At 40.1% G+C, this 23,067-nt stretch overlaps 1 protein-coding gene across 3 annotated transcripts in view; it reads left to right on the forward strand.

Annotated features, from left to right (window-relative positions):
• The window catches only part of ALCAM (activated leukocyte cell adhesion molecule), a 113,051-nt gene that overhangs the window by 65,770 nt on the left and 24,214 nt on the right, over nucleotides 1-23,067 (forward strand). For all 3 annotated transcript variants that reach the window (XM_072935082.1, XM_072935062.1, XM_072935019.1), the window contains exons 2-6: nucleotides 13,843-13,943; nucleotides 16,619-16,838; nucleotides 20,984-21,048; nucleotides 21,453-21,540; nucleotides 22,347-22,529. In XM_072935082.1, the coding sequence (XP_072791183.1) occupies nucleotides 13,843-13,943; nucleotides 16,619-16,838; nucleotides 20,984-21,048; nucleotides 21,453-21,540; nucleotides 22,347-22,529 (657 nt within the window). The remainder of the gene's footprint in view (nucleotides 1-13,842; nucleotides 13,944-16,618; nucleotides 16,839-20,983; nucleotides 21,049-21,452; nucleotides 21,541-22,346; nucleotides 22,530-23,067) is intronic.

Raw genomic sequence — 23,067 nt, forward strand, 5'->3', positions numbered from 1 at the left:
CTCTGCAGAGTTTCTGACAGGCTCACAGAGGATGCAGTGACTGTCACACCGAGATTGGTGTTCACAGAGTTTCGGTGACAGCATAAGTGTAGCCACTCTGCTCTGGAAGTCGTGCATCTGAGGTGGGCTGCTCTGCAGGAATTGTTGTTTACTTGGCCATCCAGATGAAAATCTGAATTTACAAGTACCAGAGCCTGTGCAGTTGCTATCATTTCTGATACTGCTGTTCAGTGTACTGGACTGTGTTTACGTGAGGTGTGTGCAGAAAACACATTCCCTAAAGCCAGCCTAGTGTATTACCCAGGCAGTCAAAATTTCTCTCTTCCTGCAAGCCACATTGTGGCAAGCACATTTCTCTGCCTCTCAGGATTTTTCATAGAGGTGCACAGAGAGAAATGAAAAAGAAAACAATTTCTATTCCTGCTCCTTGTTTTTCCCATGTGGAATGTGTTTGGAGAATTGTTTACCTGGAGTGAGTGCTTGGTTGGATTCTGGTGAGGATTGTTTGAGCCTGATGGCCAATCCAACCCACCTGGGGCTGGACTCTCAGAGAGGGTCATGAGTTGTGTTAGAGTCAGAAAAATTAGTATGTCATTTTAGTATCCACCTTTTATATAGTATATTAATGTATTTTAGCATAGTAATAATAAAGAAATCATTTAGCCTTCTGAATTGAGTCAGACATGGTCATTTCTTCCCGTTGGGTTTGCCTGTATTTACAATACCACATAGCAGGTTTTATTGGTGCCATAGGCACAAACCTGGAGCTGAGGGGTTCTGTTGGGCTGGGATTGTGTTCTGGAAGTAGTAGTAACTTCCTGGGGGTCCTAAAGTGGTCCACATAAGGTTGGACTGGGCTGGATCCCTGATAAATCATTTCATTGTGTTTTTGTATTATCTTACAAATGGTGTTGTGGACTTTCAGGATGCTACCACAAGATTTATTATAATGGGGGGGAAGCCTAGTCAATACTAAAGTTTTCTAGTAGTTATGCTGATGTCTCGTGCCTTCATCCTCATGCTGTGGCATGATACTTGTTCTTGAAGATAAATATGTGCATAAATATTTGAAAGATTAAACTTCATTATGGCTTCTGTTTTCACACACTGAAAGTAACTCCCTTTTTGGGTCAACATGCAGGCTTTGCAATGTATCCTGCTGCTTTTAAACTTTTCAGCAGCACTGTATTTGCAGAAGGCAATAAATAACTAGGTATTAAAATTCTAGGAAGTAACTCCTGCATTAATTTAAAGCATTAATAGGAATCATGCTTTGCATTTTCTAACCTTTCATGGTTTTCTCCAGAAGGCAGCTGTGACTTACAGCAAGTTGTTCAATAACTGGACAGTACCTATGTCATCCAGTGTTATCTTATAGTGGAAATTTGCTGTAAGCTGTGACTGCATCCAGATTGGAGCTGCTGTTTGTGCTCCTCTCCAGCATTGTTTTCTATAGGCAGCATTATATTAATGGCTTTATGTAAAAAAAAATAAAATAAACAGTTAATGCAAAGCAGAGAAGTGATAGCACATCAGATGCTAGTTTGTATATGCACACAGAAATGTAAATTCATATGGGGTGGAAGTAGAATGTGATACTTGGTGTCCACACATGTCAGTAAAATCCACAATTGGACATGATGGGCACTCAAGTCACACCAGCCTTAGAAATCTCCATATCCGTGTGTCTGCATTTCTCCATTGAATTAAAGTCGGTGTAAATGTTGTTTTTATATATTTGGTTTTATATATTGATTGCAATTTTTGCTCCTGGCACACCTGTGAGTTTTCAGTGTACTGGTTAAGAAAGGCAGGCAAAGAGAAACTTTCAGAAATTAAGGTGGTGTTGATTTCTCCCCCTGGTGCAAGTGCACATCTGCTTCAGCTCATCCTCCTAAGGCAGGAGGCTGCTGCCTATACCAAGGCTGGCTACAGGCATCCATGAAATTTAAAAAACTCTGTCTGTGAGGAGCCCATTAAATCTAAGAGAGCCACAGAGGAGCTCTCAGTCCCTTATTTTAGCATAAACCATGAGGATTTATAGCATTAGACTTTCAGTGAGCTTTCCCCCTTCCACACCTCTGTTGTTGTGCTATCAGTGAAATGATAGCTCTCGTTTCCAGGTAACAAAGACCTGTGGATGATTTGGTGAGGCCACATTCATCTCATCTGCTTGCTCTGTCCTCTCCCTTATCAGTAGGGAAAGCAGCTGGAAAATAGAGCAGCCAAAAGCCTGTTGTCAGCTGCAGAGTGTCTGTCCAGCAGGTTCTCCAGAAAGCATACACAGCTTTTCCACCCACTCAGTGTCTTGGCAGGATAAATCTGTCCTTCTTCTGTGCCCTCTGAAGGTGTAGCTTCTGTAAAGCTTTAGCCTTTTTGTTTGGGTTCTTTGTTTTAAGAGATCAGTGCATGGTTTCCACCACAAGTAAATAACGCCCATTCACTGAAAAAATTATTCTAAATATATTATACACATTACATTCACAGGTTATTATTTTCTCTGTCACAAAGCTTAGCTTATTTCTTTGGGCTAAAGCTAGGAAGCAGCAGGTCTGCTAAGTGTGACTGCAGTAAGGCAAGTGTGGCAGGAATTTGTTAATTAGCTGTGGACCCTACAGCCTGGATGAAGGGCAGGGAGGAAAACCACTTTTCTGTGATACACAGTATTGGATGTGCAATTTTGGATGCCCTTCTTGGCAGAGTGTCAGTGCCTTGTGCCCTTTGGTGAGTCCCCTATCAAACTTACATTCACAGAATATTTTACTTCTGACTTATTGGAGTGTATAGGAACACAGCTGAATCTTTGGAAAGTGAAACAAGAAATGCTGGCTTCTCCCCACGGGAACACTGTTTGTGGCAGAGGTGAATATGGACAGCAGATACAGAGCCTGTGGCAGAAGCTGGGGTTACCTTAGGGTAGTTTTGCATGAATAAAGAAAAGCCCAAGTGGGTGTGCAGATAATGGAGAAAGCACTTTGCAGGTCTGGAACAGTCAATACTCCATCTGGCCTTTTCCTGCGTTTTAGGATTCCTTGACAGAGCGATCATGATTTGAAGTAGAGGGGCAACAGGCATGATTTAATAAATTTACATTGCTGGAACCTGTCAGGCACTGATTTTCAGCTTGGAAAAACCTTAGATGGGTGGAAGGAAAGTAAGTGCCTGTTCCTTCTGACTGTGGGCAGAAAGGACACAACTCACAGGAGGAAAGAGGTTAGAAGAGGAGAAAAGTTGTTTGTTGTTGAGTTTTCTTTGCATAGGAAAACTGTGGTGGCATTAATTTAATTACATCATTTTTTCAAGTTTTTTGTGTTACTTGCCTTTTTTTCCCCCTAATTCCTAATTTTTTGTCCACTGCAATTACTTACTTTTAACTGGAGTGATCAGTGATATTTTTCTTCCTTCATACTTTGCAATATTATTTGCCTTTTGGTACTTTGATTTTGCTCCCGAGTCTCGTTCAAGCTTAAAGAAGTATACAAAATATATACATGTTTTGGAAAGTTCATACTGTGTAAAATATAAATTGTTAACAAAGCTTTCACTTGCAAGAAGTTCAGTATACTCAATATTGTCAATATCAAGTCATGAAGAAAGAAGAGGGACAATTTTTTTTTTAATATGGTGTCTATTGACTTTTTTAAGAGGGAAAAAGGGATTCATGGAAGAACACAATGGTGATTTTCAGGCAATTGTTTTTGAGCTGCAGGTTTTATTTGACTTAGAAGACACTTTTAAGTCCCTTCAAATTATTGGATACACACCAGCATTGCTGACTAGCATAATGAGAAAATAAAAACCAATTTGAGTAGTTTTAACAAAGAGAGGAGTGCTTTAGAAGTGCAAGTGAGAAGCATATCAGAAGTATGCTTCAGGAGCAGCCAGGGGCTGACCTCAGAAACAGTGAGAAGTGTCACCAAGCCACAAAGGCTTTGTTGATCCCATCTTGCCTAATTAGGTATACCCTTGAAAGTAAAAATTCTTTGCAGTATTGACTCAGAAACTGTTCTCTGACTCACATTTGCTTCTCATCTCCTGGCAGATAGTTTGTACCATCAGACTTTAGTAAGCTATAACTCACTTCCCTGGCAGATGTGCCTGACCACTCATAAAAAATCACACCATATGTCGCTAACTATTTTCATAAACTATTCTCAGATTTTTAATGTGTTAAAAAAAAAAAAAAATCATAATTCCTTTAGTCATGGCTACATCTCGAGCAGAAGTATTTGTAAGAAGATACATTAGTGATTTTATTTCTTCCTCTGAATTATGAGAACTATCCTAAGCAAGTTTTGTAAAATATCGCACAAAAGTAAATCATTAACTGTGATCTTTCAGTTGCAGCATTGGCTGTGGGAAAGAACTTTTTTCCTACTGTATGGTGCCCATAAAAGTCACAGCTGAGTTTTCTGATGCTGACCCCAATTTGTCAATGTTGGGGCTCTGCCTGGATCGTGTGGAAATGTTGTGTGTGTTAGTATTATACTAATTCAAGCATTTATTAGGTAGTTGTGTGTTCCTTAACTCTAATTTGTAAATATTTGCTTGGAATTACATTGCATTTTTTTTTCTATTTACAGCAACGTTGCTATATATGTAACTTTCTTTAAATCTCTAAGATTTACTCAAAGGACTTGAAAATTTAAATCCACAAATATGACTGATTTGGGATTAGCACTGAATCCAGAAACAGAGTGAGATAATTCTGAGCCAAAAGCTAGGGCTTCCACAAAATGATGTGATTAAAAGGCCACTGAAATCACAGGTGGTGTTTTGGAGTGTGGTTTGGGAAAATAAGCTTAGGTCTTTCTCTTTGGAAGGAAAATCTTGATGTAGCAAAGCCCATGTGCTACAAAGGCATTGGTGGCTTTCGTGGTTTTCCCTCGCAGTTCTTTAGCAGATTTTGGAGCCTTCCTGATTTAAAAGGGAGAGGATTAAAAAGTGGAGCTTTTCTGGTCCCAGTTCAGAGCTGTTGGACTTGGCAGTGTCCTTTTTCTTGGTGGAGCTGGGCGCTGGAGCGAGGCTGAGGTGGCAGGGGAGGAAGCTGGATGTGCTGACACAAGTAGTTCATTTTGCAGTCACATTCTGCATCAGTTACTGAGCTTTGAACTGCTCATTTAGTCTCCAGCTTTGCAGAGGCTAATGCTAGGAACAGCTCTTTTATGTCATTTGAAAGCTGTGCTGACTTGAAAGCAGTATCTGTTTTACTTTAAATGACAATGATAATGCATTTTATGATGGCCATTCAAGTTTTAAAGGAGTATGACTGTGTGCAAATTTATTTTGCATACCTATCAAAAATTCTAGAAACTTTTGGTGATTATGATCTGGAAAATGTCATGGTTATTGCTTTATATGTAATATTTGAAGTTACTAAGCTGACAAAAGATTATTAGTCATCATTATTTAGATGCAATGTAGGTGTTTGGGTACATTCAAAATGAAAAGCTTTTTTTCTGTATGTTTTCCAGTGTAGTGCTTTAGCAAGGATGATAGAAGATGTTCAGAGAAATGCTCAGTGTGCACCTCCCTAGGGTAAAGCTTGCAGTGATGATAATCCCTGTAAACTATGCACTGTAGTACCCACTACAAAACCATCTGCTCTTGGAGGGACATAACTTTCTAAGGCCTCTGCTTTGCAGAGAAGTTTCCCTTAATCTTCCCAAAAGCTTCTGCTAAAGTGGTTTCAAATCAGGCTACATGCAAATCATACAGAAAGGAGTGTACAGGTGGAAAGCTGTTTTCTGCTTTGGGAAGTGGGAAAAATAGTGACCAAAATACTGAAACAGCTGGATATTTTGAGATCTTGGAACAAAAGTAGCTCTCAGTAAAATAAAAAACCAGTGCAGTAGTCTGGTTTGTGAACAGGCACACAGCACTCAGAGCTCTGTATGGTCACACACCAAAATTGTGCTTAAAATCCTCCATGGGATTTTGGACCTAAACTTATGGAGACTCAGCCTGGAGCTCACACTTAAGGTCACGTAGAAAGCCAAATATGCATGTGTAGGAAAACTGCCCATCCCTGCCATTCAAAACTGGCTGAACTATAGAGGAAAGAGCCAGTGAGGAGCATGCAATGACCTCAGTGCTCTTGGAGAAGTGGGCTGAGGATTTCTGCATTGATTTAGGTGGTGGAGCCTGTGTAGTCTTGGTCAGATGGGACAAGTTATCTCAGCTAGTTTCTAATTATAGCTCATTTCTTTGTAGTGTTAAGGAAGACTCATGTTTTATATGGCATTAGAAAGGTGTAATTGTTAGGATTCATAAGAAAGACAATTTCTGAAGAGCTGACGTGTTTCCTTCAGGAACTTTTTCCTCATTCACGGAGAAAAACCGTGTTTTAAACACACTTAATGCTTGTGTGGGGTAATGATAGCTGAATTCTGTTGTCATTTAATGCCTACTCTCTGATGCTTTTAGTATCTCTTTAGCTTTAAATACCCTGCCTGCTTTATGGTGTGTGCTGTCCAGTGCATTAATGTTACTGGGTGCGTTTTCAGCTGGATCTTCTCCCTTTCCTCTTTCCCTCCCCCCCCCCCAAAAAAAGCCCCCAAAACAAACCAAAAACAGTCCCAAATATGCAAGTTAACTTCACAGCAGCTTCAAGCAGCTCAAGTTAGCAGTGTGTGTTCTGAAGGGTAATTGCTGTCTGTTTCATCAGTGATTATAAGCTGAAAAACGATTTTTTCCTTTGGTGTTAAAATTGCCTAGGCTCTAACATTATTCAGGGTTAAAACTAATTGAAGGAATACTGTGATAAAGTATAAGAAACCCTTCAGCAAGTTCTGTTATATTGCTTTAAAAGCGTTTGGTGCATTAAATACTGATGTCTATGTTTATGTACAATTAGTTTCCGTCTTGGAGACTTTTGATGATTCTTTAATTAATGGTCCTTTTGAGGAGCTAGTTGCTCTTGTATGGGTTTATTTCACTGTTTGAACAGGTAGAGACAAGAAACAATATACTGTTTATAGAGCCTGTATCAGATAACATATCAACAAACACCTGCACTTTTGTTTTTAATCATATTTGTATGGTGAAGATAATCACTGTTTGAATTTTCTTGGAAGTGTTTGCCCTGCTTCCCTATTTTCATGCCCAGCATACAAATGATCATAGCCACCTAGCTGAAATAAGGGATATCTTATATGTGAATTTTGATAACATGAGCTTTTTTTTTTGCTTTAACCAGTATTTTGACATCCTGAAGTGTACCTTGTGTTTTCTGTGCTATGTCAGAAAATTAATAAGCACTGTGTGAGTAGTGCATAGGACTGCAGCTCATGTGAAGAGGCTCATTCTCAGCAGAGCAAGCTGGATCACAAGGATGAGCTTGTTGATAAAACAGCAGCTGGACCTCTGTTGTAGAGATGTGCAGATTCAAGGCTGGGTGATGTTTGGTTCCCCGGCTGTTGTGGCTCAGAAAAAAAATATTTATAGGTTTTGTTGTGTTTTTCAACTGATTTTATCAGGCACAGGTGGTGAATCAAAAGGTGCATGACATGTTTGCTGCATACAGTCTTCTTCTGCTATTGTGAAAGTCTTGGAAGCCTTCCAAATTACTTACTGGAAAAGGAACTTTGCCAGGCAATGAAAAGAGAGGGAAAAGGAGTAGTTAAAAGTTGAGCCCTACCTGAGGAGTCCCTGAAGCATGGAAAGCAGCTCTGGAGAGAAGATTTTGGTAGACACAGAGTTGAAGAGGAGCCTGTGATGTACCCTTGCACAAAGATGGCTAATGAGATTCTGAGCTGATCCTTCCCCTCTGCTCAGTGCTACTGAGGCCACAGCTGGAGCAGTGCATCCCTTCCTGAGCCCTGTGGTATGTCAGAACTCAGAATGTCCCTCAGACATTTTTGGAGGTTCCAGGCCCAGGTCAGAAGCATTTGAGACCCTGGCAGGCAGCTGGAAACAGCTGTGATTTTGGGTTTGAGCCATGGAATGATTTACCAACTTTGAAGGTGGAACAAGCAGTCACAAAAGTTTAGATATTATAGTAGAAGTAGTCACAAAGTAGAGGGAAGAATTTTTGAGTGCTGTACAGGGGGTTTTGGTTTTGTACATGGGGGTCAGAGGTTTAAGATGGAGGGATTTGGGCCTGCCCTGTCCTCCCTCTTTCTCCTTCCTTACCTCCATGTTCTTGGTGATGTTGGCACTCACAGATTGGCTTAGAGTAGAAAAGCACCATTTAATATAGGTAATAGGCATTGGGGAAAAACTGTACCCATGTAACACGTAATGTACCATATAAAAGATAGAAAAGCACCATTTAATATAGGTAATAGGCATTGGGGAAAAACTGTACCCATGTAACACGTAATGTACCATATAAAAGATAGAAAAGCACCATTTAATATAGGTAATAGGCATTGGGGAAAAACTGTACCCATGTAACACGTAGACAGGAACTTCTCAGTGATGCTCAGTGACAAGATGCCGTGGGTGCAATCAGAAGCACAGTTGTCCCCCTGAACATCAGGAAAGCCTTTTTCCTGTGAGGGTGACTGAGCACTAGCACAGGCTGCCCAGAGAAGGTGTGGTGTCTTCTTCCTTGGAGATGTGCCAAAGCCATCTGGTTGGGTTCCTGGACGTGGCTGTAGATTGCCCTGCTTGAGCAGGGTGCTTGGACTAGTTGCCTCCAGACATCCCTTCCAACCTCAGTCAGTCTGTGATTTTGTAAACTCTCTTAATTCTTTTTTCTCCAAATAGTGTTTTTAATCAAATGAAAAATACTTTACCATGGCTGTAAGGCAGTTGGGGTAGTAAAACCTGCTGTCAAGTCTTGTCCCATCCAAAGCAGGAGAGTTTTTTTCTGGTACATTTTTGTATTGTCCCGACACCCAGCTGTCATTCATATACTGCTTTGTCCTTAAAAAAAAACCCCAAAAATTACTTTTAATAAAAGCATGTTCAATGAGGAGTGATTGAGCTGGTGAAGGGTGTAGAGAATGGGTCCTGTGATGAGTGACTGAGGGAGCTGAGCTGTTTATTCTGGAAACTTGGAGACTTATCACTCTCCACAGCCACCTAAAAGGAAATTGTAGTGAGATGGGAGTCGAGAAATGGCCTTAGGTTGCAGCGGGGGACATTTAGATTGGCTGTTAGGAAAAATATCTTTACCAAGAGGATTGTCATGCCCTGTAATGGGCTGCCCAGGAAAGTGGTTGAGTCACCATCCCTGGAGGTCTTTAAAAGAATTAGGGACATAGTTGAGTGGTGGGTCTGGCAGCATTAGGTTTATAGTTGTACTCTAATGATATATAGGGTCTTTTCCAACCTAAATGGTTTTGTGATTCTAAAAGATGCCATCCCAATATTAAGAACATTTAATGGTTTTGTGAAGCACTGATGTTTCCTAAAAAAAAAGTCATTTAGGTCAGTACCAGCCATTTATGCTGGTACCTAAGAGGGTAGGACCTATGTCTGTGGCTATATAGCTGAAATCCCTGTAGGAAGTGGAGGGCAGAAAGAAGAATAGCAAGCAATTTAATAAAATATTTATTTAATGAGGCAAAGCCTTATAACCTCACAGATTATATTTAGAACAGGCTAGTCTGGGCTCCCTGGAAAAAAGATGGGAGGGGTAATACCTCGAGTAAAGATTTGGAGTGTTAATCCTAATGCAGAGTGTACTACTACAGTTTCTGAGGTAGGTGTTAAATAGGCATAATTACTCTTGAGTTTGGACACTGCCCTTGCAGAAGCTGCTAATTGACCTCCCCTGCTTGGTGCTGCTGATTGCTGCAAAGAACCATAGCAGCCAAGGTGTCCTGCTGCTCTCCAGTAATGAGACTTCACTCCTTGAGTCCAGAAAGTGTAATAAAAAGCAGCACTGCTGAACCTGCCAGGGCAGAGGCACCAACAGTAAAAAATTAAGTGCAAAGGAAAATACAGGAGATCTTTGTAGATGCAAATCATCATTTAAATCAGTGGATGCCAAGGTACTGAGGGAGGTTTGGCTCCCCAGACTTGCACTGCTCCTAAGTACTTAGAAGAAGTACTTAGAATACTACTCCTAAGCACTTAGAAGGTGTGTTTGTGGCAAGAAGTTGTTTCAGTGGTAGAGGTGGAAAACATGGCTGCTTTTGTTACTTCCTTGGAGAAACATCAGCTTCCTAATCTCTTTTTTCTTTTAACTCACCTTCTATACAATCCTGTTGATTTAAAAATAATAATTGGTCTGAAGTATGACCTGCCTCGTACTTTTAGTGAGGATGTAAAATAGCAACAGCACCTTCTCTGCATTTAAGCTTCTGTTCAAGATTTTTTGTTTTGTCCCTTGAAGGTGTGGGTACTGTTTGGTTCTCGCCTTGTGGAACACACAAAAAATGGTGCATTTAGCACTGCAACAGGGAGGTGGAAAGTACTCCAGTTAAAAGCATCAATAGCTATGTCATCTCAATTTACCAATGTCCTGCTGGGATCTTTCTTTGAGCCATCAAACCTCATGAAGCTGCTGCTTTCTTCCCATGCTCTATCCCATGTGGAAAGGCCTCATCTGGCTCAGAGTTTCTTCAGCACTGGATCAAAGAGAGGGAAATTAAATAAATCTCAGCCTTCTCAAGCCTCTTTTGTATGTAAAGAAAGGGAAGGAAAGTGATACAGGTGTAGTTCAGACCAAGCAGGTGGAGCTGCTCTCGGTGTACGTGAGACAAGATCCTGCCTCTGCATTAGTGCTGTTATTCACAGCACTAGCTCAGTTTTAGCAGACAACATCTGAAAATCACATAGGGAAGCTGGCTGAGCTCTTAATTAGCTGCAGAAAGGTGCACCAGAAATAGAGCAAAGCAGGACATGATGTCTGGTGACGTGGTGTTGTTCCCTGCCTTTGCACCCTCCTGCAGAGTTAATGAGAAATGAGGGCCCTGACATTGACCCTGCCCTGTGTTAGGGCATGGGCAATTTGTTAGGTGTTTGTAGATCCTGCTTTCAATTTCTTTTTCTTAGAATGAGCTGGAAATTATGTAAAGAGGCCTGATAATATGATGGTTGATGGTAAGCACTGTTATATTATTAAGCAATAATTCTCTTCTTCATCACACCATTTTACAAATACGTCTAATAGCAACAGAGAGAGGAATTTCCAATTCTGTTGAAGTGGTTTTTTGTTTTTTTCTTAAATGTGTACATTGGTGGGGTCATTTTGTGGAGATTACTGCAGTTACTGTGGTGAAAGTTTGAAGTTATCAATTAATTTACACTCCTTCAATGTGCTAGATTTGTTGCTACAGAAATGGGATGAGAATATTTTGCAAGAGGACTTTTTGTATTCTTGCAAGGACTGTTTCAAAGTAAAGGACTCTGTCTTGCTGGTTCTATGTTAACAAATTCATGGAAAACTGTGTGATTTTAGTATAGGCAGAATTTATGGCAAGTCATAAATTTGTCCATTTTAAGAAATGACTTTCAGGTGAAAGAGTTTTAAAATCAGTGGTCAGTCTTTCCCTTTATCAGGCCATTCATCAATTACCTGCTCTGAATGCTGCAGAGTTTGTCCAGAAACATGTTCCCTCACCCTGATGAGGCTGTTTGTTGAGTCTTCAGCAGTGAATCCTTGCTACCTTAGCAGTTCTGCTGGGGCTAAGTGGATTTCTAGAAGAGAGCAGAATTTCAGCTCATAGGGGGTAATTTTATTTTCCTCTAATGGCAGGGAATATTTCCCCTAATACCAAAGATTATCTCATATCAGAGGAACAGTTTTTGGTTTTCCATGTGATGCCAAATACCATTATGGATTTGAAATTACTTAATGACACTTAGCTGGAATTCAAACAGGTACTAACCAATTTACTAATTGAATATATATCTGAAAGTCTGTTGTAATTTTGCTCCCAAGGGAGAGAACCAAGAAAAGACAAAAAGGACATCTTTTTCTAGCTCTAGCAAAAAAATGAAAATTAGGATTGCCCCTCTCCTGGTGATCAGAATGAAGATGAGTGCAAGAAAGTGCCAAGGGAACAATTTCTTCCAGCTTTGAATTTTACTTCCATTTATAGCTTGATATTGTAAAACATTGCTTCTGTTTCCATGAAATTGAAGTTATCTGATGTCTTTAAAAATTTTAGTTTAAGTTGAAAAGATTGCTCTTACTCAGCACCACCTAGTGGAATGACTCTGTTGTCATTTAGGAAGCAGCTGGTCTCCATGAACCATATAGAAAAGTAGAGTGTCCAGTCCTTACAGTGTGAATAATGCATTTAAAGCATGTTTGTGACTAATTAAGTAACAGAATCAGAAGGATTGCCAGTGCTTTAGTTGAAAGGGAGCTGAGTGAAGAGCAGAAAGTTTAAGATAAATGCAGGTAGTGGTGCCTGTTATCTCCTATGTTCCTTTAGTCCATTAAGCTCCAGCCTGCTTTTCTGCCTTAATGATGTGGTGCCATCGAGGCTATAGCTTCTCTAAGGAAATATTTTGGAATACTGTTTCTTTGTGCAATTTCATACAGCACAAGCCCCACAGCCTCATTTGTCACTCTGATACCTGTGATAAATACAAGCTGATGTTAACAGTGAGCTCTGAAGTCTTCACCCAAGAAATATCCTCTGGGATCTTTCTTGTTCCATTTGCAGGCAAGGAATTCCGTGTTTGGCTCTTTGAAAAGGCATGATTTTCTTTAAAACAAAAATCCCTTGGAAAAACCTCCCTATTGCACTCCATAGAATTGTCAGGCCCTCCAGGCCCCAGGACTTGGGAAAAGCAAAGGGCCTGTGGCTCAGGTCTTTTGGGATGCATATTTCTTTTCCTAGCTATAGAAAGGAAGGGCTGAATCTCCTGAAAAATTAATGTTTCTAGAAGGAATGGATCGTTCTCCTCAGAAACACCTGGCTGCATCCCCAACATCTAACTGCACTCTCTTAAATACAGTTCCTTTAGCAGCGAGCCCTTAAGCTATAGCTGCAAATAAAGAGACAGCAAAGGGGGAGATCCTGAATCTCTGAGCAAAGAATGTGACAGGAGTTGCAGATGTGTGGCTGAGAGCAGGCAGCACTCTCTCTGGGCAAGAATTAAAGGCAAAATCTCTTTCCAGTGCAAGAAGCAGCAAAAGGCAGCTAAGGAAAGGAGGAGCAAAGTTGCCTTGTAGCAAATGCACCAAGTTGTAGCATCTTCCCCTTTAAGCTTCCGTGCATTTCAGCACTTCATCACTTTTAGGGTCTGTTGTTTTTGTTCAATTCACATGTTTTGGACAATGAAAATAAGTGGGTCAGTTTTATTCTGTAAATTCATATGCATTAGCACAATAACATTGTGCTGAGGTTTCCGAAAAAGCTGTTCTTAAATAATTCATTGAAGCATTTCACTTCATTTTTCCAAAATCTAAATCTGCAGACTAGTTTTTCTTGTTGTTTTTTTTTTCCCAGGTTTTTGGGAACATATTTTAATATCATCATTCTCTCTTCTGTCATCATTTCCTATGTTTTAAATGTTATGCAGCAGCCAGAGTATAATTTCTTTACTGGCTTCCTCACAATATTGTGTTGCAATGCAACCTCTCCAGGGTAGTTTTTCAGATGAAGAAAATAAAGGTTTAGGGATTTTCCCTTTGTACATTTTAAGTTTGTGACAGTCCTGATTGAGCAGGTCTTGTGCAGTCCTGTTTGGAAATCCACTTGACTCCCATTGACTCTGGCAGGAAACATGGACCTAAAAAGGTCATAACATCCACTTAACAAATTTAGTGACAGGAATTCTGTTTTGTTATGGGTTTGATGATAAATCCTACATGCTGGAAAATAACCATTTGCAAATGAGCTGCTGTTACAATAGGTGTGAGCCAAATATTTGCTAGCATATGGGAATTCAAGAAAACACTTAAAATTGTTTTCTCTCTTTCTCCTCTAGCTCTGGGATTGTACACAGTAAATGCAATATATGGAGACACTATTACTATGCCTTGTCCTCTAGAAGTACCAGATGGTCTTATGTTTGGAAAATGGAAATATGTAAGTATATATTATCTTTATATTTATTAGAGCTGTTATAAGATGATGTGTATTTTGTGTGTGTAAGAGAGATTTTAAGATTCCAAATGAAAGGATTTCTGCCTCATATATGAAGCCATTTATTCCTGTGTTTGTAAGACTGCAAGATTCCGAGCTGTATAATTTCTGCCAAGTGCAGATTAGAGGTTTGAGGAATTAATCTCATTGTTCAAGACAAATAATTATTCAGGAGTTCTCTGCCAACCTGTATTAGAGAGCTGGCATGTTATCCCGTGGTGTCTCGCTCACTTGACAGAGCCATCGCTGTACATTTGAACACTTTTGAAGCTGGCTGCCTGAAGCAGAGAGTTCCATCCCTGGGAAAAAGCCCTGGTTGATCTGACACTCACTGGGATCTCTCTCAGGCTTCGTTTTGCTCAGTGCACTGCAGAGAAGAGAGCAGAGCTGACCTTGGGAGCGCTGCTGGTGGTTTCACTCTGCCATTTTGGGGGTAAAAAGGTGGGTTCTCTCTAGGTGTGCTGGTCAGCCTGCAGTGGGAACACCACAGGATGAGCTTCTCCTGTACATGATCGCTATCCCAGGTCACAAGGAGGCACAGCATATCAAAGTAAAGGAAACCTGGAAGCATATCTGGATAAAAATGCTGGGATACCAAACCCCTTCTGCTTTTCCGACTGTATTGAGATAAATGGTTTTCCTGCCTCTGTGAAGTTCATCTAAATTTCCTCTTCTCAAACCGAATGTACCTGCAATAATAAATAATTTCTAGTGGATTTAAAATGATGTAGTTCTCTCTCTCTTTTTGCAAAAGGCATCCACCAGCCTATTTTTACAGAAGAATGATCTGCCAGTGGTGGGGGCAGTCCTATTCTCCCCTAGCTCCTTCCTTTTTATCTTCAGGTTTGCAGCTTTTGCAGCCCTCATCCACTCAATAGTTCTTTTCCTGCAAACGCTTTTCAGGAAACAAAGTCAGCAGTTGAGAAGAATGTTTCCCCGAAAAGGGACAGTAAAACTGTTTCATGAGCATTCAGAAGATGGAGTGCCTGCGTTTTGCAGTATCTTTTTCAGCCTACTGACTTTTCCTGGGAAGACACAAGTCCATCTCTCTGAAGATGCAAGGATATTTGAAAAAAATGAAACGTATTATCTCTTTCCATTGTATTTGGATTGTCTGTGTTGGACAAGCAGAAAGTGGAGATGTTGCAGCTTCTTCTAAATGGAAAGGGACACGAAACCTAACATACAAAGAGCCTATCAAAGTTGCTATTGAATGAAATTGCTGACAGCCCACACAACCAAGGGAAAGTGGTACCTTTTCTCCCAGGGCATCTCACAGCATGGCAACAGAGAGAGTTGGATTACGTTATTAGTCGAGTGATTATTTCACTGGAAGAAGGATGAGCTCTGTTTTCTTCTCTACTGCCTTGTGAGGAGCAATTTGTGTTTTTGGTGGGAACCTGGAGGCACTGGGAGACTTGCACCATGGTAATTGTTGCTCACTTCAGTGTCTGCCTGTGTGTGCTTGCAGCTGGGTGGGCTACAGGAACGAGGAGCTCATTTGCACTTGACAGCCAACTTCTTGTCAGGAGTATCGAGTCAAGACTGTTATTTCTGTGTGGCAAACATTAGACAAATCCAAGACTTAAAAGGAAAAGAGGGAAGAAGATTGTAAGGGAATTTAAACAACCAGCTGGGGCCTCCTGCTCCCTGCCCAGCTCTGACAGGACTCATCTCGTCACAGCATTGTCATGCCCTTGTGGCTCTGCAGTCCAGCTGAGGTGCTGTGCTGAGAGCACTGCTGACATCAGTGCTGCAAGGTACAGGGGATAAAAGAGAATTCAAACCTTCTCCAGCACCTGGAACAATACTGAGCATAAAGACAGAATCAGTGTTTCACCTCTCTTTAAATAAAGGCAGTGTCTGTCCCTGCTCTGAGCATGTGCTTGTGAAAGAAGAAGGAATCAAATCTTGTAGAACTGCACCTGTAACTTTGTCCCTCATAAAAATGATATTTTTTTTTAATATAAGGGATTTGTGCAAGGCTGTCAACTTTGTATTCCTTTTTAGGATGGCAACTGCATAAGGAGGATGTCTAGAAACCGATACTTTGCAGATTAACAGTATTTTATTGTATGTATATTCCCATCTACAAGCTTTTGGGTCCTTTAAAGAAAAGGCAAAAATAAAAAGCTAAGAACAAATTTAGAATAAAATAGACAGTAGTGCCTGATTAAATTCTGCATTTGAAATGAAGTCTAAATATCCCAAATAAACAATGGGAATATGTAAAACAATAACAAAAAAAAGGAAATTGGAGCTGTTGAGACTAACTCACACATGCTTCTGTTTCAAATACCTTTTTATTCAGAGAGTGGCAACTGTTGCCAAAACTACTAGCTTTTATCAGAGAAAGCCCTTTGTTATGCTGAGATTGAGCCAAAGGATTGAAATAATTTCTACTGATGATACTTTCAATGTGTACTGTGACAATCTTAAACTAGCTCTTATTAACGCTGAATTTCTTCTATGTACAGCAGAAATTAATCAGGAAAAAAAAAAAGCCATCTGATAGTTTGCAGATTTTTTTAAATGATAGGTTTGTATCAATTGCAAATGTTCAAGTACTTTTAAATTAGTGTTTACGCAAAATAGAGGTGTTTATCCTTTTATTATAGGAAATGCCAAATGGATCCCCAGTATTTATTGCCTTCAGATCATCAACAAAAAAAAATGTACAGTATGATGATGTACCAGACTACAAAGACAGGTTGAGTCTCTCAGAAAACTATACATTATCCATCAAGAATGCAAGAATCAGTGATGAAAAGAGATTTGTATGTATGCTAGTTACAGAAGATGATGTTTCCGAAGAGCCAACGATAGTCAAAGTTTTCAGTAAGTAAATCTAGTTTTTACTACCATTAACCTTCATCAGCATCTGAATCATAAATTACAGAAACTTTTGTTTATGGCAGGATTAAAGCCAAGAAAGTAAGTTTGGCTCAGTAAATTACTAAGACTAGCAAATTTCTGCAGCTTTCAAAAATGTAATCTACTGGTGGCATTTATGTAACAGGACTGCCTGCACTTGCAGTTTATTCATGATAAGTGCTGGCTCAAAGAGAATTTTAGGCTTTGATAATGACTCACTTATGTGATGTCATTTGGCCTTGGAAATGAAAAATGTAAAATTAGCATTGATTATTTTCCATTTGTTCTCCGAGCAAATTTTTCTGCAGGAGGGAAGCATTAACTGTGTGTGGTCTGTAGGATTATTTCAGGGGGGAGGTTGGAAGTGGCTCTGAGGCACTACTGTGCAACAGCACAAACTGTGAGGGAGAGAGCAAGAGGCTGGGAAATGATCCAGCAGCCCCAAATGCTTGTTGTGGCTTTTTAGGGATACAGGGCTGTGACTGCAGTGTCTTGTCTTCCTTAGCTTCATTTTTTAATATGGCTTTTGGCCTTTGTTGCTCTTCAGGCAGAGATTTATACAGTCAGAGTAAGTCTGTTGTGGGAACGTGCTGACTGCGGGTATGGCAGTTTCAAACAGATCACACTGTGCTTGAAAAACACAAATTTATGTTTTGGGAGGGCAGCCTTTTGCTTCTCTCAGGTAGAAGGTGTCAGGGAGTCCTCAATGATATATATGCTGTCAGTCACATAAATGACTTTAAAGCTAGATTAGGAGCCAATAGCAATTCCCTTGTTTCACTTTCAATTTGACTGCAAGAACAATTGAATTAATGACAACAGGGAGGAGTGTGCTCAGAGCACACATAGTAAACACAGTGCTTCAAAGGAAATGATAAAGAATTATCATGTTTACTTATTGCACAGTAGTAAATATGTAGATGAGGCAGTGGTATATGGTAAAATGAAACACTAACTGCTTGAATTACTGTGTACTCGACTAAGCATTAACACAATGCTAACTCAGCCATGGAGCACAGCTTGTCTGGTTTATTCTGTGCATTAATTCTAATAGAGAAAGCTTCTATTTACTAAGGAAGATAAGAAGGGAGGATGCCACGCATGTAATATGGCCAACTTAGCGCTGCAAGAAAAATTATTTTGTGTTTTTTCATTCTGCGCTCACAACTTTATTTACAGTTCTCTTAACTTTTCTCTGCATTTCATTTTCTTGAGTCTGGTTTTAGTTCTCATTTTTAGTTGCTCGCTTGCTTGCTTTAATTGCAGAAGAATTAAGAGTAGCTGGCAAGCTTCATTTATTTAATGAGGGGAGTTTCTAACTCATGGAGCCAAAGGTACAGAGTTAGGCTGCTGCAGTGTGACCCACATGATAGTAAAAGGGTTTTAAATCAGGGGGATTTAGAGTTAGAAGGAAAATTAATCTTAGTAGGCCCTGGAAAAATAAACCCCTGGGTACATGTAGGCCTTGTACCTTGCTAGAACTGCACCTGTGTAGCTAGTACATGATAAATGATATAACTGTTAGATGTGATGATTGTTTAGTAATTAAATATAATTACTGTTTAATCATGGTAAGGGGCATAAGAAAGATCACGAGAAACTCATGTCAAGGTATACAATAGAACAATATAAGTTTAATAATTAATATGTAAGTTATATAACGATAGAATATAAAGTACGTTCAGCTTGAAAGCCACATCGAAGTCAGATTTGGGTCTGCACCCCTGATTCCCAGAGCTCTTAATAAAAGCACCTGCAGATAATCATATTCTATGATTCTGTGTGTTCCTGAACTCTAACATTCATAAACCAGAATCTCATGCACCTGAAACTCAGCTGCATCCTGAGCAGTGACTGATGCTGGGTTTTGCTGGAGCTGGTTCCATCCTCAGCTCTGCTGCCTGGTTCTCTCAGGACTCAGGAGCTGAAATGGCTCGCTGGGCAGGTACCACCTGCTAGTCTCTCACTGACTACTCACACAAGCACTACCAGCTTTCCAGATGGACCCTGTCAGCAGTTTTTTTGTGGAATTAAAGGGCCAGTTTCCAAAGCAGGGCAGCCCAGCAGACGGGAGCTGCTGTCCTGCTGCACTGGCCCTTGGCTTTTGCAGGCAGCGAACCCTTTTTCCCTCTATTATGAGGCCTATATAGAGTTGCAAAGTACTCTGGCAAGCTCTTAAGCTGAGAGATAAGCAGCGTGCTGAAGTTGCAAACCCACCAAAGCGGAGTTTGCTGCCAAGTTTAAATTTTTTTTCTCGCTGCAGACGCTGAGCTGGCGAATGCCAAGCGAGCGTTTTGCAGTGAATTACTTTGGTGTGCGTGCAGCAGGATGTGGCTGCAGGTGTTTCCTCTGGGATGCTGCTCACAGGTGTCAGCCTGTCCTCTGGAACACCTGCTCACTCACAGGGTGCTCAAAATGGGGAGAGCCCCACGCAGCAGCTGCAGTTCCCTTCCCCTCAAAGCATCACTGCAGGGCAGGGGCGTCAACACGCCAAACCAGGCTCTTCTCTAACCTCTCCCAGGGGAGGTGGGAGACAAAAAGGAGCAAAGCTGAGGTGGGGGAAGGTGTTGTGGCTTGATCAGCTGATGACTGGGACAGGCAGGCAACTACACCTGCTCATGGCACCCAAAAATCTGACCCAGAAGGTCTGTTAATGGTTTTGTAAAACCACATTTTCTTGAATTGACGTGAAAATATTTTGTCCTTGATAGGTTCTTATATGGAAAAAACCCACCTTTTTCCTTTAAAGCTAACAAAAGAGAAATAAACATGCGTATCTTTGCTAAAAAAAAAAATCTTTATTAGTGTTTTGAAGAAAATATGACAGTCTTAGTATATAGCTTTGACTGTGTCTTTTGTTTGGTTTTGTTTTTTGCCACAAGCAAAGTTATTTGAAAAATGTCAGATGAATAGCTTCTTTTATTCACTTTCATTTCCCTTTTGACCTGATTTTGTTCCATCCTGGGGTGGTCATTCAAGTGAAGAGCATTTGTGCATTTGCACGTAAACACGCACACAAATGAAAAGGATTATTGGGAAAACACGCAGGCTTCTGCCTCTGTGACAACAGGAGTCTGCATCTGCACATCAGTAACTTCAGCAGGGTGTGTTGGCAAGACAGTGGTGAAGTTCACTTAGGGCTGGGATTGCAGACAGACATGCAGTATTTCATAGGAAACTTGATTTAAAGAAAGGGTTCTGTAAGCTGGCATGGTTAGGAATGTTCCAGTCTGTAAAAGTATTCTTGTTTAAGCAGTACAGATAGGGTGTAGAGCCTTTTCTTGACTGTACAGACATTGATTTACTTTTTTCCCTTCACTCTTCCCCTCTTCTTTTAAAATTGTGGGGAAAAGTGTCTCATTTGGAGATAAAAATTTGCATTCCGGGCTTTGAGCCAAACTATTTTAACAGACAAGTTATATAGTCCCTAGAAAGTAGTCTTTTATGATGGAAATCCTGATAGATCCTCCACTTTGTCAAGCTAAGAGATCCATCTACCATAATAAAAGTAAGTAAGAAGACTAACTGGCACTGGAAAAAAGTTTATTTTTTTAAGAGAGTCATAACTAACACAGAATCAGTTAAAATAATTGCACTTTTCTCTATCATCTGAATTTCTTAAATGTAATAATCTCAGTTAGGAAAAATAAACATTAGAAGAATGATTAGGTTGAACTTGTTCCTTTATAATGTTGACAGCTCAGCTACAGTAATATCTTCAGGAAAGCTGCTTTTTTGTTGCTGCAGTTTCTGTACTACTGGCTCCTTCTTCAGCATGTGTATCCTATAAATCAATAGATCAGATCAGGTTCTCTCCTCCTGGGTGGTGAACTAGTCTGTCTGGCTAAAAGATGTATTGCCAGAGTACATGGAATTCATTATGGAAGGTGTGACACATTTGAAATGAGAGTTTGTTCTTGTTTTTTTGCTAACATTGAAATAGAAATACCTCACCCTTTCTCTTTTTAATGGGAAAATGTAGGTAAGACTGTTTCAGGCTAGATTATTCTGTTTAATTTCAAAAGTCCACATATTTTTGGGTAATTTTTGTTTTTCAAACAGCTGTTTGTGCTCCCTTCACCAGTACTTTTATCCTATTTATGTTTTAGAACAACCCTCTCAACCAGAAATCTTACATCAAGCAAACCTCTTAGAAACAGAGAAGCTACAAATGGTAAGAGCAGCATTCTCCCTCCCTCACAGTTATGTTCCCAACAGCTGCCTGGAGTCCCTTTAGAGTCCAGACAGAGGTGATGGCTCAGAGGGGTGAATGAACCCCTGCCTGTGAGTCCCTGGCCAGGCTGAGCACGGAGCAGTTGCCTTGCCACTATTCTATTTATTCTATTTATTCTATTTATTCTATTTACTCTATTTTCCTGATCTGCAAACAAGGGCCACCCTGATCTCAGAGCCACCACCCTTCCCAGCTGTGCCTCGCTGATGTGATGTGCCTTGTTTAAGAAAAGCGGTTGAGGTTGAGCGTTTGAACTTCCTCGAACTTTTCACCCAAAAAAGCAGAATTCTGTCAGAGCCTAAGGGGGGAAGCAGGGCCCCCATTAATTCCTGCCTGTTTTGCAGCTCGGGGAGTGCGTTTCAAGGGACAGTTATCCCGAGGGAAATGTGACGTGGTTCAAAAACGGGAGAGTGCTGCAGCCCCTGGATGATGGTAGGTGCTGCTGTTCCTAAATCCACTCATGGGTGTGTGCATCAAGTGTTTATAAGGGCTGCTCTGCCTTATTTTGTGTATTCTCCCTTTGAGGAAAACTGCTCATGTGGAAAGATACAGCTGGAAGGAGATGTTCAGGCCTTTCAGAGTACCCAAGCTAATATTTCTCTTTTAGTTCCAGTTTTAAATGCACATTATGGGGAGGAGAATTGCCTTTATGAATGCTATCACAAAACTATTTTTGAGCCTATGTAACTAATAGAAACATGTATCTAATTTCCAACTTATAAGGTATTAACTGTCTCCGTTTCATACCTGTCCCATATTGTGTTTTGGACCACACAGACCATCATCTTATACAACTATTGATTTTCCAGGATATGTAAGAACAACTATTTTTTTCCTTCTTTTCAACTTTGACATATCAATAAGGCTACAATATTTTTTCCTTCCTTATAAATTAGAGGATACTTAAAAAATAAATTTTATCCTCATTTTTTTGCCATCATTTTTGAGGCTTTCTTTCTATCTTACAAATTAGGCTGATTTGTATTAAAAACCTCACCAGTTTGCAACTAGTTTTTTGTTTGGATTTGATTTAAAACACTAGGCAGGTTAGGAGTGTGTTGTTGGTAAAATGCTCCTGGTATACTTCAGTGGTAGCACTAGAGGAAAAGTGTAAAATTTCTTGGGTAACATTTCATGTATGTTTGCAGCCTGGTCTCAAATACGGAACAGCCAACAACATACAGGAAAAAGGCTTCAAATTCTGTTTGTGTGACACTGAAACATTATTTTCTTTTCAGTTGTGGTCATAAATTTGCAAAAGATTGTGGACAGAACAACCGGACTCTTCACCATGACGTCATCTCTTCAGTACATGCCAACAAAGGAAGATGTAAATGCCAAATTCTCTTGCATTGTGACTTACTATGGACCATCTGGCCAGAAAACAATGCAGTCTGAACCAGTTGTCTTCGATGTTCACTGTAAGTTGTCAAAAAGCATCTTTTGCTGTACAAAGTCTCCCTCCAGGGCAGGGGAAAGCAAAACCAGAAGCAGTTTACAAACTAGAGAGTGTTTGGTTATTGAAATAGTTTCTTCAAAACTGATTTGCATCAAGAAGGTCTGAGTACATTGCCAAGGTGATTTTTATTATCTTCAGATTTATCTGAGATTTCATTTTTCCTAGCAATGGAATACTGAATATCAATATTTCATTGACAAGAGAAAAGTGATAGCCATAAAAAGCTACAGTGAAATAGCTTCTGAGAATTTTAGGAGAAGTTATAATAGTTGATAAAAGTGATTCTATGCCCCCTGAAATATGCACAAATACACAATACAGTTTTTAGTAAGCTCAAATATTTTTCATCTTTTCAGAGTCAGCACCAAGCAGTTAATGCTGGCTGTCTACCTTTCACAAAGCTGGTGAAACCTTACAGCTGTAAGATGCTGTGTTTTACATTTAAAATGTATCATTTGAATATTGGTAGACTTTTAGGTAAAGAATTTGTGCAAATAATT

Source organism: Taeniopygia guttata, chromosome 1 (assembly GCF_048771995.1).
Source record: "Taeniopygia guttata chromosome 1, bTaeGut7.mat, whole genome shotgun sequence".
NCBI classification, from domain to species: domain Eukaryota; kingdom Metazoa; phylum Chordata; class Aves; order Passeriformes; family Estrildidae; genus Taeniopygia; species Taeniopygia guttata.